At 37.2% G+C, this 16,257-nt stretch overlaps 1 protein-coding gene across 5 annotated transcripts in view; it reads left to right on the top strand.

Annotated features, from left to right (window-relative positions):
* Positions 1-16,257, top strand: part of Tanc2 (tetratricopeptide repeat, ankyrin repeat and coiled-coil containing 2) — a 247,578-nt gene that overhangs the window by 148,153 nt on the left and 83,168 nt on the right. For all 5 annotated transcript variants that reach the window (XM_090349974.1, XM_090349973.1, XM_090349972.1 and 2 more), the window contains 2 exons: positions 9,193-9,474; positions 14,779-14,912. In XM_090349974.1, the coding sequence (XP_090206100.1) occupies positions 9,193-9,474; positions 14,779-14,912 (416 nt within the window). The remainder of the gene's footprint in view (positions 1-9,192; positions 9,475-14,778; positions 14,913-16,257) is intronic.

Genomic DNA, 16,257 nt, shown 5'->3' with positions numbered 1-16,257 from the left:
TCCTTGTTTCTGGATGATTGGGTAAATGCCAAGTAGTGGAATTGCTGGGTCATAGGCGAGCTCAAGCTCTTCAATGAAATTGAAAATGAAGGTTCTTTACCAAACTCATTCTATGAAGCCAGTATAACCCTCATCCCAAAACCAGACAGAGATGCATCAAAGAAAGAGAACTATAGACCCATTTCTTTGATGAACATCGATGCAAAACTTCTCAACAAAATACTGGCCAACCGTCTACAACAACTCATCAAAAAAATTATACACTATGATCAAACAGGATTCATCACAGGGATGCAAATGGTTCAACATATGCAAGTCAATTAATTCAACACATTGACAGGAGCATGGACAAAAATCACATGATTGTCTCAATAGATGCAGAAAAGTCATTTGACAAGATCCAACACCCCTTTATGTTAAAAGCTCTGGAGAAACTAGGAATCCATGGAACATTCCTCAATATAATAAAGGCTGTGTATGACAAACTCACACTAGTATTGTACTTAATGGCGAAAAGCTAAAGCCATTCCCTCTAAAATCAGGAATGAAACAAGGATTCCCACTCTCTCCACTCCTCTTTAACATAGTATTAGAATTCCTAGCCAGAGCAATAAGGCAAAAAGCAAGCATAAAGGGGATCCAAATAGGGAAAGAGGAAGTAAAACTTTCCCTCTTTGCAGATGACATGATTCTGTATTTAAAGAATCCTTTGGATTCTATTCCCAAGCTCCTTGAGCTGATTCAAAACTTTGGAAGGGTAGCAGGGTATAAAATTAACCCTCAAAAATCAACTGTATTCCTCTATGCCAACAGTGAGAGGAATAAGACAATAATCAGGAAAGCAACTCCTTTTGCAATCGCCTCAAAGAAAAGAAAGTACCTAGGAATTAACTTAACTAAGAATGGAAAGGACCTTTTTGATGAAAACTTTAAAACCCTGAAAAAGAAAATTAAAGAAGAACTGAGGAAATGGAAAAACCTCCCATGCTCCTAGATTGGAAGAATCAACATCGTGAAAATGACAATCTTGCCAAGGGCTATCTACAAATTCAACGCAATACCCATCAATATCCCAATGTCATTCTTTAAAGAAATAGAATAGGCAATCCAAAATTTCATATGGAATAATAAAAGACCCCGTATAGCAAAAACACTTCTTAGCAGAAAGAACAGCACAGGAAGAATTTCAATACCAAACTTTAGACTCTATTACAGAGCTATAGTGACCAAAACAGCTTGGTACTGGCACAAGAACAGGCCTGAAGACCAATGGAATAGAACTGAAGACCCAGATATTAAACCATAGACCTATGGCCACCTAATCTTTGACAAGGGAGCCAAAAAAATAGAATGGAAAAAAGCCTCTTCAACAAGTGGTGCTGGCAGAACTGGTTAAGCACCTGCAGAAAACTAAAGTTGGATCCTTCTTTGTCACCCTGCACTAGAATTAATTCCAAATGGATCAAAGACCTGGAGGTAAAAGCTGACACACTGAAAACTTTACAAGAAGGAATAGGAGATACAGTAGGCCTCCTTGGCACAGGTTGAAACTTTCTTAATAAGGACCAAGAATCACAACAAATAAGAAAAAGGCTGGATAAGTGGGACTGCATTAAACTGCAGAGCTTTTGTATGGCAAAGGATATAGCTAGTAAATTAATTAGGAAGCCTACAGAGTGGGAGATCTTCACCAACCATACAATGGACAAAGGCCTCATCTAAAATATATCAACAGCTCAAAAAATTGAATCACTCCAAAACTAACCTCCAAAGTAACAACCATCCCATTAAAAAATGGGCCAAAGACTTAAAGAGAGTCTTCTCTGAAGAAGAAACAAAAATGGCCTATAGACACATGAAGAAATGCTCAACATCCCTGGCCATAAAAGAAATGCAAATCAAAACAACTCTAAGATTCCACCTCACTCCAGTTAGAATGGCCAGGATCAGGAAAACGAATAACAACAGATGCTGGAGGGGATGTGGCCAGGAGGGATCACTACGTGGGAGTGCAAACTTGTTCAACCACTATGGAAAGCAGTATGGCATTTTGTTGTTTTTTAACTTTACTCTTTGTCTTTTAAAAAGGTAAGCTTCTTGTGTAAGCTTGACTATGTAATTATAACTAGTGATGAGCTCACAGAGACTATTTCCTAGGAAAAATTCATTTGTTGCTGTAAGTATAACTACATTGAATTGCAGGGATGGCTACTCAGGAGTTAGAGTAGTTCTTATATCCCTTAAAGAAACTGCTTTTAAAAACTTGTCTTTGGGCCTGGAGTTTGGCCTAGTGGTAAATTGCTTGCCTGGCATGCATAAAGATCCGTGTTTGATTCCTCAGTTCCACATACATAGAAAAAGGAAGAAGTGGTGCTGTGGCTCAAATGGTACAGATCTAGCCTTGAGAAAGCCCAAGGACAGTGCTCAGGCTCTGAGTTCAAGCCCCACAACTGGCAAAAAAAAAAAAAAAAAAAAACAACTTAGTCTTTATTTGCATACTCTATTGGAATGCCCCATCACCCTACCCCAAATATTCTGTTAGGAAGTTTCCAGAAACATGAAAGAATCGAGATAATTTTATAATAAACCTCTATGTCCCAAACACCTTAAGTTCACCAGTAACAGTTTGCTGTCTCGTTTATACATCAAACCATTCTTTATATATCTAACCATTCCCATATATGCACGTCATTTTAGTAAATGGCAGCAGTATATTTTATTGGTTTGAGAACGGTTGTGTTGGATGGTCTTTCTGTTCTGTTGCTGCTCTAAGACTGATGTCTTCTGGATACCAGGGGTACGAAATCTACATACCTGATGGTATGATTTAGGTCATCTTTTTTCCTTAGATCCACTATATTTGTATTAATCATTTTTCAGTGGCTCTGACATAGAAAATATCTTGAAAACTAGCTAATATCCAAAACAAAGAAACATTTATTTAGGAATATGAACCCTACATAGAATTTTCATTAGTTCCATGCCTCACGCACAATGCAGGTAAACAGTCCTAAATTTATGAGTTGGTACATAAAAATATGACTTCCTTTAGCATATTGATCTGACTAAAGTCATAGGTTCTGAGATACAAGAACTGTTTCTGGGTTGTTTCTGGTATCCACAGTTGTTTCACCAGATGGTACTGGTCTAATTTTGTCTGTGTTCTTATCCTGAGAATTTTGTGAATAGATTACATTTTTAGGAAAAAAAATTAAAATAACTCTTTTAAATGTCAGAGTTTTCTCAGAAGGCTAAAATATGATGAAAAATTATGTCAATATGAGATTATGCTATCTTTCCTCCCCTTGAGGTTTTGAGAGTAAGTCTTGTTTTAAACTTATAAACTTCCTATTTTACTTCCCACATGCAGGGATTACAGTCGTGAACCTTCATGCCTGGCAAAGTCATGAACCTCCATATCTGGCACAATTATTGATCTTAATAAGAATTTTTCTTACCAGGCACTGGTGGCTCATGTCAATCACGTTAGCTACTCAGCAGTGTGAGATTTGAGAGAACTACAGTTCAAACCCAGACAGGGCAGAAAAATCTGAGACTTTTACCTCCAATTAACCAATAAAGTGCCACAAGTAGAGGAATAACTCAAGTGGTAGAGATGAGGGGAAAAAAAAAGCAGCCTGGCCCTAAGTTCAGTACTTAGTACTAGCACAATTTTTATCTCTCTCAAAGATTCAGCCTTTAAGTTTAATACTTATTATAAATTGGTATCAGTTATTCATGAAAGCCTCCTTTGAAACAGAATGTAATCTTTTACCTGAAGAGCTTAAAAAAAAAACCACTAATATTACAAAAGCAGCAACTAATGTGATACTGGCATAGGAATACACATACAAACCAGTGTAATAGAACACAGAGTCCAGACAAAAAACCCATTTACCCATACCAATCACTTTTCAACAAGGGCACCAAGTTCACTCAGTAAAGAATAGTAATCTCTTCAGTATAGTGTTGAGGCAACTAAGTGCCTTCATGTAAAAGAATGAAATAAGCTCTGCCTTATACAAAATGTAAAAGTTCACAATTACTTAAACTAAAAATAAGATCTAAAACAATAAGATGATTAGGAAAAGAACATAGGTGTAAATCCTCAATCAAATAAATACAAGCAACCATAACAACCAACAGATTAATTAGATTCAAAAATTTAATACAACAAAAGATGCTATCAAGAGAATAAAATGACAACCCACAAAATGAAAAAAATATTTATAAGTCATGTATCTGGTTAGGGTGTGGTATCCAGCATCTTTCTCTCCAGTCATGGAACTTGAACTCTTAGCCTAGGCATTGTCCCTGAGCTCTTCAGCTCAAGGCTACCACCCTACCCCTTGAAACACAGCACCACTTCCAGTTTTCTAGTGGTTAATTGGAGATAAGAGTCTCACAGACTTTAGTGCCCGGGCTGGCTTTGAACCACAATCCTCAGATCTCAACCTCCTGAGTAGCTAGGATTACAGGCGTGAGCCACTGCACCTGGCTCCAGCATATGTTTTTTTTAACAACAACAAAAAAACTCCTACAAGCTGAACACCAGTAGAAGAAAAAGGTCATTTTGAATGAGACACAGCTTGAACTAAGCACAGGAATGGAATAGATCACATTTTATCCAAAACATAAGGAGTTTGCTGGGTCTCATTCACATGATAGTCCATGATGAGCTGTGAGAAGTAGAAATAATAGCTGAGTTACATTACGAAAAAAACCTTTAAAATTTAAGGGAGCTCTTAGATTCTAGTAGAAATTTGAGCCACTGGATATTTTAGAAGGGAAAAGACTGGATACAGTCATAGTAATAAGAAATTGATCTTGTGTATCATGGCATAATCAAGGCAGGAAGTGAAGCCATGGAAGCCAGATAGAAAGCCAGAGGAATAAAAGAAAAAGCCTGAAGTGGCCAGGAGTTTGGCCTAGTGGGGAAGTGCTTGCCTAGCATGCACAAAGACCCAGGTACCACATATATAGAAAAGCCGGAAGTGGTGCTGTGGCTCAAGTGGTAAACCTCTAGCCTTGAGGAATGCCAAAGGACAGTGCTCAGGCCCTGAGTTCAAGCCCCTAGACTGGCGAGGGAGAGAGAGAGGGGGGGGGGGGGAGGGAGGGAGGGAGGGGGAGAGGGAGGGAGGGGGAGAGGGAGAGAGAGAGGGAGAGAGAGAGGGAAAGCGTGAAGTAAATGGGAACAGTTGGAAGAACAGAGGTGAATGATGTAAAAGATCTTTCAAAGGAAAAAATTATCCAGCAAAACTTGGAGACTAACTGGGATGGCAAGAACAAGTTGAGTCTTAAATAATAGGAACTTGCACTTGAATTATATTCTTGAAATATGTGGGCTTTGATACAATGACAAAAACAGTTCACTTTGCCTCCCCTAATATATAAAGTTTTTTTTTTAATAAGACTCTCTTGATCTCCTTCTTCAGTACTCATTCATTCAGAAAGTATTCATCAGAGCTTTACTATGGACCCTAACCTGTATGCTGTTAATAGAATGATGGCTCCTGCCTTCATGTTGCATTCTAATTACGGAGAAAGTATACACAAGAAAATATGTTGGATTTCTGTTTGTTTTAAGAAAATAAAATGATTTTAAAAAAGAAAGGAATTATTTTTGTAAATTCTCTTGTAGGAACAAGTGAACTGACTGTCTCTGAGGAAAACAAGCTCTCATTTAAAAAAAATTGATGAAAGTGAAGAACAAACTTTTAAGTTTACCAAAGTTAATCTGTCTCATAAAAGAAACATTTAAGTTAAGCTGAAAGAATGAAAGGATCCTGCCATATGAACAGTCAACAAAAGAACATCACTAATAGACAAAACACAGATGGAAAAGAATGTGCTCAAGAAACAAAGACCAGTATAGCTTAGGTTTGGGGAAGTGGGGGAGGGAGAAGTAATGTTAGATGCCTAGAATGACCCATAACCAGATCCAGAGTTTTGAGGACTTGGGAGGGACTTTTGATTTTATTCTAAATGTGTAGGGAGCCACTGGAGAATTTTTGACAAACCCATACAAGCCAGTATTGTCATTCTAGTCCATTGATAATTTGTGAGACAGGTGCCTTTTACTCTCTGTTTTGTTAGTGCTTATCTTGTGAGCTCTAAAGTGATCCATTGCCCTTTCCTAAATGGGCAAAAACTTACTTACATCAACTTAGAACTTCTGTGTCTTTCATGTAATGTAAGAATTTTATCATTTGAGCTGGGAATATAGCGTAGTAATAATGTGCTTGCCTAGCATGCATAAAGTCCTGTGTTCATTTGCTCAGTGCCACATAAACAGAAAAAAAACTGGAAGTGTCTCTGTGGCTCAAGTGGTAAAGTGCAAGCCTTGAGCATAAGAAGTGCAGGGACAGTGCCCAGACCCTTAATTCAAGCCCCAGGACTGGCACCTGGGGTGTGTGTGTGTGTGTGTGTGTGTGTGTGTGTGTGTGTATTATCATCTAACTTACCTAGGACATATATCCTCCATATTCCTCCCCTCTGTGGTCTATATAACATAAAGTAAACAAATATAGGATTTCACAGATTTTTGATGCTCTGCAGAATTCAGACTAAAAGTTGAGAACATGAGAGATTTTAAAACTGACACAATCACAATAATATTGGTATTTTTTTTATTTTTCTGTAGAGATTAAGTCAGTGGAGAATTTAGTTTACTATAGGTGAAATTTAAATTTCTGTACATCCTGATGTATCCAAAGTTATGTCTTTCTTCCTATATGCTAAGGGTTTGTCTCTATATTTATATATATATATGGATATATATATATAATAGAATGTTGGAAAACTAATTTCCATCTAATAGTAAGGCCATTCTTGACATATAGAGAATTTGGTTCTCCTCAGTTCTATACTTCTTAGAACTTGAAACTGGAAAAATTGTTTTATGTATCTCCATGTCCTACTACAACTTATCCTTTGATAGGTCCTGTATGTCCTTCCATTCTTTCCAGTGTTCATTGGCATCTTTCTAGTTCATGACTTCCATTACATTTTCCAGTCCCTGAGTTCAAGACCCACAAGCAAAAACAACAACAACAAAATTTCTAATGGTGCACTTAATTTGCTTCAGATTTTATTTCTTTGGTTGTTTCTAAGATAACTTTTTCTAAATGTTTGCTGGTTCAGGCTAACCTTGGCAGAAAATTTGCTAGACTCTATTGCCAAAACTGTCATCAAAAAAACAGGGCTGAGGTGTGGTTTAATTCCTAATTTTAAAAATAAAAAGGATAAGCCAAGTACTGGTACCTGTATTCCTAGCCATTCAGAAGGCTGAGATCTAAAGACCAGGGACCATGTAGTGGCGTCTCCAAAGCGCTTCACTACACATACACATGTTTTAGTGAAAATTTGATGGCATTTTCAATTTAATTCAGTAACTGTTTCTACTGTCAGAGTTTTTAGCCTTACAGTTTTAATAATTTCTACTGCTCTTTCAGATGTGAGGTTATCATTCTAATGATATCAGGCAATTTTAAATAGGAGTGTGTGTGTGTGTGTGTGTGTGTGTGTGTGTGTGTTCTCAAGTAGGCTGCCTGTTCACAATTCCATTTTGTGATGTATACAGTGTTTTTAAGTATGTTCTTGAATATGTAAATCGTGTAAGTAGATCTCATTTTTTTCCCCTTTTCATTTTCTTTCTCCTATTCCACCTCTTTTCCACTCATGGCCTTTCTTTTTCCAAAATATAAAATTGGGTGAGAGTATGATTGCTGCTCTCTAACTCTTAAGCATTTATTGAGTACCTATGTAATATGTCAAGGAATTTTGCTAAGGTTAGGATACTTCATTCCAGAAAAAAAGATGTAGCTTAGAACAGTTATTAGATATATAACACACATAAAGATAGTTAGGCAAGGCTTCCTTTGCCATCAATATAATTAGAAGTTTGATCTTTGAAACTAACCCACATCTGTTATGCAGTTTTAGAGAACTGTTGAAATTACAGCTCCTGATTGGCCTATAGCACATCCCATAATTATAGCACAGTAGAAGAAAAAAACTCGAGAAAAGTCATAGGAATCTATTCCCAAGATGTAAAAAAAAAAAAATCTTTTTTATTTTAATTGGCATGAATGCTATCAGTCCAGTCACTGTGACATTAGCAAAAGCTTCTGCTTCTTTAACTACTTCATATGTTTAAGACTTTTCTAACCTATCAAAGTGTTGAGAGACTGGCTTTCCCTAATAATATAATTATTAAATTAAAAAACAAAACACTATCATAAACTTAAAGGAAAAAGAATTACTACTGTTATTGGTGTTTTTATAAGTTTATTTACATTGCTTCCAGCAGAAAAGTATAAGCACAGCTCTTTGGCTGTTTAATATTGAAATCTGTCCTTACTGTTTGGTAAAATATGTGTGTGTGTGTGTGTGTGTGTGTGTGTGTGTGTGTGTGCGCATACACACACATAGGCTGTCTTAAGCTGTCTGAATGCCCCACAGTATCATAATATCACTCCCAGAAATCTACCCTTGCAGGGCCGGGAGTTTGACCTAGTGGTAGAGTGCTTGCCTAGCATGCACAAAGACCCGGGTTCGATTCCTTGGTACCACATACATAGAAAAAAAGCCGGAAGTGGTGCTGAGGCTCAAGTGGTAGAGCTCTAGCCTTGAGAAAATCCAAGGACAGTGCTTAGGTCCTGAGCTCAAGCCCAGGACTGGCAAAAAAAAAAAAAAAAAAAAAAAAGAAAGAAAGAAATCTATCCTTGTACCTTACCATAATACAGCATTGAATGGTTATCCCCAAGCCAGGTGGTGGATCACGCCTATAATCCTAGCTACTCAGGAGGCTGAGATTTTAGGATTACAGTTCAAAGCCATCCCAGGCACAAAAGGACCTGAGACTCTTATCTCCAATTAACCTCGTGAAAATGGGAAGTAGGCTTGGCTCAAGGGTAGGGTGGTAGCCTTGAGCTGAAGAGCTCAGGGACAGTGCCCAGGCCAAGTTCAAGCCCCATGATCCCCCCCAAAAAATGTTTAAAAAAAAAGAGGTTATCCCCAGGCATAGAAGAGAACTATAGGGCCCCTAACACTATGACCCTCATTGTCTTCTAAACTGTGCTGACACGTAATCTCTCTCTCTCTCTCCCTCTCCCTCTCCCTCTCCCTCTCTCTCTCCTTCTCCTTGTTGAAAATTTGATCTAATTTCCTGTATTTTGTTGTTCCTTTCAGTTCGCTTTGCACCGTATAGGCCTCCAGATATTTCCTTGAAGCCTCTGCTATTTGAAGTGCCCAGCATCACTACAGAGTCCGTGTTTGTCGGCCGAGATTGGGTTTTCCATGAAATAGATGCTCAGCTTCAAAGTCCAAATGACAGCATAAACCAGGGAGTGGTGATTGTGGGAAACATTGGGTTTGGCAAAACTGCCATCATTTCTAGACTGGTAGCACTCAGCTGCCATGGTACACGGATGAGACAGATTGCCTCAGACAGCCCTCATGCCTCTCCCAAACGTAAGTATTTCTTTTTGAACAACTTTCTGCTTCTTTGGCTCTGAAATTTTTTCTGACACACTTATATTAAGTCAAATACCCTTTTTCCTAATGTGAAAACTTACCTGCATATGAGGACCGGTAATTTAGTATTCAACCAAAGTATGTAATCTGAGTACACCTACGTATCGAAGTTACCTTAAGTGAAACTGATAAAAAGTCTTCCACTGGAACAGATTTATGGTTCCTAGTCTGCCCTTTGGATGATTATTGCCTGCAGAGCCATTTGTATCTATCCCTGCTATACTTTGTGTGGCGTGTGCCCATTTCTTCCCATTACATACCAGCACAATCTGTTTGCATCCTTCATTTCTTTGCTGTTGATGTCAGTGTTTTGGTTTGCATTTGAACTTTATTGTGTCCCTGAAGTATTCTCCTTCTTCCTTGAGAAAAGATAAAAGTTTTCATGTATATTGAGGCTTCTTTCTTCATTTAATGGTATCACCAGGATCTTGATTATTTCTTTATAAAATATCCCTAAGTACTTTACAAATATTAATTCACCTAATCATTATCAACTTAGTGATGTGATTTGTATTATCTTCATTTCACATAATCTTGAGGCTTAGAGGGGTTAAGTATGCACTCCCAGGTTTTACAGCCAAAAAACGGCAAAACTAAGCAGAATATTATTTTATGTATCATTTTATGCTGTCTCTTCTTGAAGGTGAAATTCAGCTGAGTAAAGACAATAAATGGAAATGTATTAATGTTTTCATTATACACATTATACATAGGAAACCAGTCTACTGGTTGGTATTCATAGAACAAAAAGAAGGAGTTTGCTCTGGTAGTCTAAATTAGTAATCTGGCCTATCACACACTTAAAGATAACCACTCAAAATTATTTATGTGAGATTATAGTAGTAACAGCGTCTAGAAACTTAACAGCAATTTCCTGAAAACTCTCCAAATATATTTCTCCCATTGAATTTACTTAGAAACTTAACAGCAATTTACTGAATACTCTCCAAATATATTGCTCCTATTGAATTTACTTGCTTTATATCAAATAAGTAAATTGTGTCTGATAAACTTAGGAATGTCTCACATATAGAAGAAAAAATAAAGGAAAAGAAAACTAGGCTGGAGGCATAGCCTAATGGTAGAATGCTAACTTAGCATGCACGAAGCCCTGGATTTGATTCCTTCGTACCACATACACAGAAAAGGTGCTGTGGCTCAAGTGGCAGAGCACTAGCCATGAGCAAAAAGTGTCCAAGGACAGTGCCCAGGCCCTGAGTTCAAGCACCAGGGCTAGCAAAAAAGAGAGGGAGAGGGAGAGAGGGGGGGGAGGAGGAGCAAGGAAGGAAGGAGAGGAGAGGGGAGGAGAGGAGAAAACTGGTTGAATCAAAATATCCTCTTAACCAGGATATGGTTTTTAAAAATGTGAGCCAGGCATAATGGCTCATGCCGGTAATCCTAGCTACTCAGGAGGCTGAGATCTGAGAACCCCGGTTCAAAGCCAGCCCGGGAACTAATTCCATGAGACTCATCTCCAGTTAACCATCAGAAAACTGGAAGTAGCACTGTGGCTCAAGGGGTAGGGCGGTAGCCTTAAGCTTAAGAGCTCAGGGACAACACCCAAGCCCAGAGTTCAAGTCCCACAACTGACAAAAACAAACAAATACAAGAGAATTGTCAAGAGAAATATTAGGCCTAGTAAATGAAGTACTTCTAAAGTAGATTGACATAGTCAAAATCTCAGTATATGTTCCACAGAATTCAAAATATATATATATATATATTACTTTACATTCTTAGGAAAGTAATTTTTTAATATTTCAACTGTCTCATCTGAAAAATGAAGAAATATGACTAGTCTATCCTTAAAATTGCTTCAAGGGCTATAGATGTAGTATCTCAGTGGTAGAGAAAAAAGCCTGAGTTCAATCCGTAACACCTCAAAAATAAAATAGTTTCTTGGTGAAATTTTGATTCTAAGAATATATCTTAAAGGTTGGACATAAATTTCCAATCATATTTCATTATTTTTCTTTGGGTACTTAAATGTCTATCACCTAAGAAGTGAGTTATTTGAGTGTATCAGAAGGAAAACCGAATAGCTGATATGCTCTCTGACTCCTTTATATATCAGTATTGCCAACAACAGTGGTAGAATTGTGCATGACAGAAAATAAATCTCAAGGGTGAAAGCTCAGAAAGCAAAATTACCTCATGACTCCTCTCTCCTCATAAACCTAGGCAAGAACAAATTACAGAAAACAGACTGTGTTCTGCCCAAAAAAAGATTCTGTAAAGGTAGTTCATTGTTATTTTTAAATATCCATTGCTTCTTTCTCCTGAGTATCTCTGGAAACAATAGGCTAGTCCCCATTCATGCCATAAATATCATTGTTTAGTCTATAGATTTAGCTTCATAGTCAACTTTCAAAATTTGAAATTAAAAAAGATAACATGTAATAAGAATTACGGGACCTGGGCGAAGTAGCTCATGCTTGTAATCCTAGCTTTGCAGAAGGCTGATATCTGTGGATTGCGCTGTTCAAAGCCATCCTGGCACTAAAAAGTCCATGAGACTCTTATCTCCAATTAATTACCAGAAAACTGGAAGTGGTGCAATGACTCAAGGGGTAGGGTGGTAGCCTTGAGCTGAAGAGCTAAGGAACAATGCCCAGGCCCAGAGTTCAAGTCCCACAACCGATAAATATATATATATATATATATACACACATATATATATATGTATGTATGTATGTATGTATGTTGGAAATGAGCTTTACAACTGGGGAAGGAGTTGGGGGATGGATTGTGGGAGAAAAACATGGGAAGGGGAAGCAATATTCAAGAAGAAATGTACTCACTACCTTCCGAATAAAATTGTAACTCCTCTATACATCACCCTGTCAATAAAATAAAATTTTCAAAAAAGAATTACATTGAGCCAGTATTGCCTTATACAAAAGTCTTTGTTGTAATCTATTTATGTTCCAACCAGTCTACCTCTACCATCTAAATAGTTTTTGAAGAAGAGTTAAGAATAAGTGACTGATTAAAATGTAAGCTATTTTTCAGCTTAAAGCTGCTACTATAAGAGTTGACAGGCCAGGTGTTTAGCCTAGTGGTAGAGTGCTTGCGTAGCATGCACGAGGACCCGGGTTCGATTTCTCGGTACCACATACATAGAAAAAAGCTGGAAGTGGTACTGTGGTCAAGTGGTAGAGCTCTAGTTTTGAGAAAATCCAAGAACAGTGCTCAGGCCCTGAGTTCATGGCCCAGGACTGGCAAAAAAAAAAAAAGAGAGTGTTGACATTTAAAATGTTACTTGAAACAGCACACTTTTTTTTTAATTAGTAAATAAGAATGATAGCAGAGGTTTAGCTAAATCTTTTGTAAGTTACAGTAAACTTGTGCAGGTTTATTTAAAACTTCTTAATCCCTGATCAGTGATACCAGTGATATAATAGTAGTAATAATAATACATGGAAAGTTCTTTTGACTTCTCTCTCTGCATCATCTGTTGTTCTTTCTTCCGCCTCCTCCACACTTAGCAGTGCTGCTGCAAAAGATGTGAGCAATTTAGCTTGCAGTACTTCATTCCTCTACAACCAGCCTCTCAGTCTGCCCCCACCTTGTCATTTCCCTTGGAAAGTACAGAAAAGCTGTCAAAGGCAGACACTACCCTGTCATCCTATTTTCTGCCTCCTTTCCCATATCTGACTCCCCCATCACTTTTTGCCACAGCACCCCCCATACCAAGACACACAAAGAACAAAAACATTTTATGAAAATAGTCTTATTGTATAATTCAAACATAATTATATTCACTACAGGTATACTCAGTGCGATGGTTAGGGGGGCTCTTCCTAATACAAGTCTGTGTTTTACTGTCACTAAAAGTCCTAGTATATTTACTGGATCTGACATTTGTTAACAAGTACCAAACTCCTAAACAGCTGCCAACTTCCCAGCCCTGCTCTTTTCAGAATTCTGTATTGCTACTTGCTACTATTAACTTTTATCTCTATTGTTCTCTGAATACTGAACAGGATTTCCAGACAAAAAGAAAGGCAGTCTCAAAAGAGAATACATAGAAGGCATAGTATTGGAACAGTAGTTACCCACTAAATAAAATTATAGATGAAAGGAAATGGAGTCAGGAAGAGAGTAAGCAGCAAAAGTAATACAGTAACAATTACTAAATTTTACTTAAATGCAAAGTGTCACAGATTCCTTCAGATTTTTTCCATTGTATTCACACTCTGCAGCTATTTAGAACTCTATTCAAAGACCAAGAAATATACCTCATCAGTTGCATGGCAACTCTTACTGGGTACAAAATTAAATATGGACTGTCTTCCCTTACTCCTTCTTTTCAATAGTCATTAGGCCACCAAATAGTAACCTCAAATCTTTTTAAAAATATGATCTTATTCATGAATACAGCCTATAATTTCTAGTAATAGAAATTTAGAAAATGTAACAATATATTTTCTAACAGAACAACTGAATTTAAATTGCTAAAAAAAAGATCTTGTGGAACTGTAATTTATAATGCTGACAATTCACCCATTTAAAGTGTTAAATTCAGATCCAGATATGGTGTTATATACTCTGTAATATCAGCACTCAGGAGGTAGAACAGGAGAATTGAGAATTCAAGGTCTACCCAGACAGTATAATAAGAGCCTGTTTCAAAAAAAAATAATATGCTAAAATGAAATAAAATTAAGTGCTCAATTAGAAGTTTTAGTATAGTCACAAAATTGTATAACAATCACCATAATCTAATTTTAGACCATTTTCATTCCTCTAAAATAAATCGATGTCTCCTAACAGTAGATCTCCATTTTCTCTTTAACCTTGTATCTTCCATCTAAGGAAGGACCTAATTTATTTTTCTGTTTCTATGGATTTCCCTGTCTTGCATACAGAGTCATATATATGTGGGTCTTTGTGACTGACTTCTTTGACAGTCGGTAAATATGTTCATGGATCATCTAAGTTACATATAGATGTAGATATAGATATCTCATTTCTTTTTTTGTGAAGTAATAGTTGTTCATTGTACAGCAATATCATATTAGTCATCAGTTGGTAGACTTTTTGGTTGTTTTCATTTCCTGGCTATTATAAATTATTCTTCTTTGAACACTGGTGTTCAAGATTTTACGTGGGCATGTATTTTCCTTTCCTTGAATATAGAGCTGGAATTGGAGTTGCTAGATCACGCAAATGAAATTTAATCTTCTTTAGTTCATAATTATGATTATCTGATGCAAGCATCTTTTCTTTTTAATCCAGACGTGGATGCCAACAGAGAACTACCATTGACACAGCCACCTTCAGCCCACTCATCTATCACTAGCGGAAGCTGCCCAGGAACTCCAGAAATGCGCAGGCGGCAAGAGGAAGCAATGCGACGACTAGCCTCACAGGTACAATAGGATTTCCAAATTGGGGACATGCTAGTTCTATTTTAACACCAAGTCAAAGGTAGGAGACCCTTGGCAAAATGAACAAAAGCATGCATCTATGACAGCATGGAGAAATTTTTATTTTTTTCTCTTCTGCTGTTATTATGATAGAATTAGAATACCTGAATTGGAAAGACTTAGAAATAAAATACTTCTATGAACAGGTAAAGAAATTGAGACTCAAAGGAAACTATAAGGTTGCTGTTATCCCTAGCTACTCAGGAGGCTGGGATCTGAGGATCACAGTTCAAAGCTAGCCTAGGTAGGAAAGTCCCTAAGAGACTCATCTCACTAACTACTCAAAAACTGGTAGTGGAACTGTGGACAGCACTCAGGCCCTGTTTTCAAAACCCATGACCTACAACAACAACAACAACAACAAACAACAAAAAGAACTACATGATTTACTAAGGATCACAGTATAATCAATAGTTGTTTGTTTTTTAAGCCACATAGTGGTATACATCTGTAATGCCAACACTCAAGCGACTGAGATAGGAAGATCAAAAGGTGAGACTCTGTCTCCAAAAACATTTTGATCTTTATTTCTAGCCCAAAACTTCTTGCTGTTCTGTTTTTCATGATAGTTTATGTTTGAGTTTGGAATTTCTCTTTTTCTCAAAGTAAGGTGCACATTCATATCTTTTCCCACAGAACAGACAACGAGATCTCAGAACAGCTTCTCTGATTTTATGTACATATTTCTAAATCGTATTCATATGTTGCTGTCACTTTTCTCATCCATTTATATATTATCTCTGATTATTATAGTTGATAACAGTTAAAGCCCTTAAGCTTCCTCTATTATCTGAATATACATATATCAGGACATTTATTTAATCCTTTTTAGATGCTGTGCAATCATACTCCATTCCCTCTACAATGAGAAGACATTTCCTTTTTGAAATATTTTGTTTTTCCTTGGGTTTATGAAATATCTCATTTTAAAGTTCATTTTCCTTCAAGTCATTTCTATTCATTTATATAGTTTTATAAAATGCTTCTTGTTGGTGAGCTCTTTAGCTCAAGAATACCACCCTACCCTGATCCATAGCTCCATTTCCAGTTTTCTGGTGGTTAATTGGAGATAAGAGTCTCATGAACTTTAATGCCCTGGCTGGCTTTGAACCACAGTCATCAGCTCTCAGTCTCCTGAGTAGCTAGGATTACAGGCATGAGCCATCGCACCTTGGTGCCACTTTTCATTTACATTTTTTTCCTAGAGATTTCCACTCTAGACCCTTCCAAGTTTATCTTGTGCCCTGGATACTCTTAAGGCTTATCGCTTGCTTATACTAAATCCTTT

Source organism: Megascapheus bottae, chromosome 17 (genome assembly GCF_031878675.1).
Source record: "Megascapheus bottae isolate mThoBot1 chromosome 17, mThoBot2.hap1, whole genome shotgun sequence".
NCBI lineage: Eukaryota > Metazoa > Chordata > Mammalia > Rodentia > Geomyidae > Megascapheus > Megascapheus bottae.
Note: the sequence above shows the minus strand (reverse complement) of the source record. Positions and strands in the feature narration are given on the sequence as shown.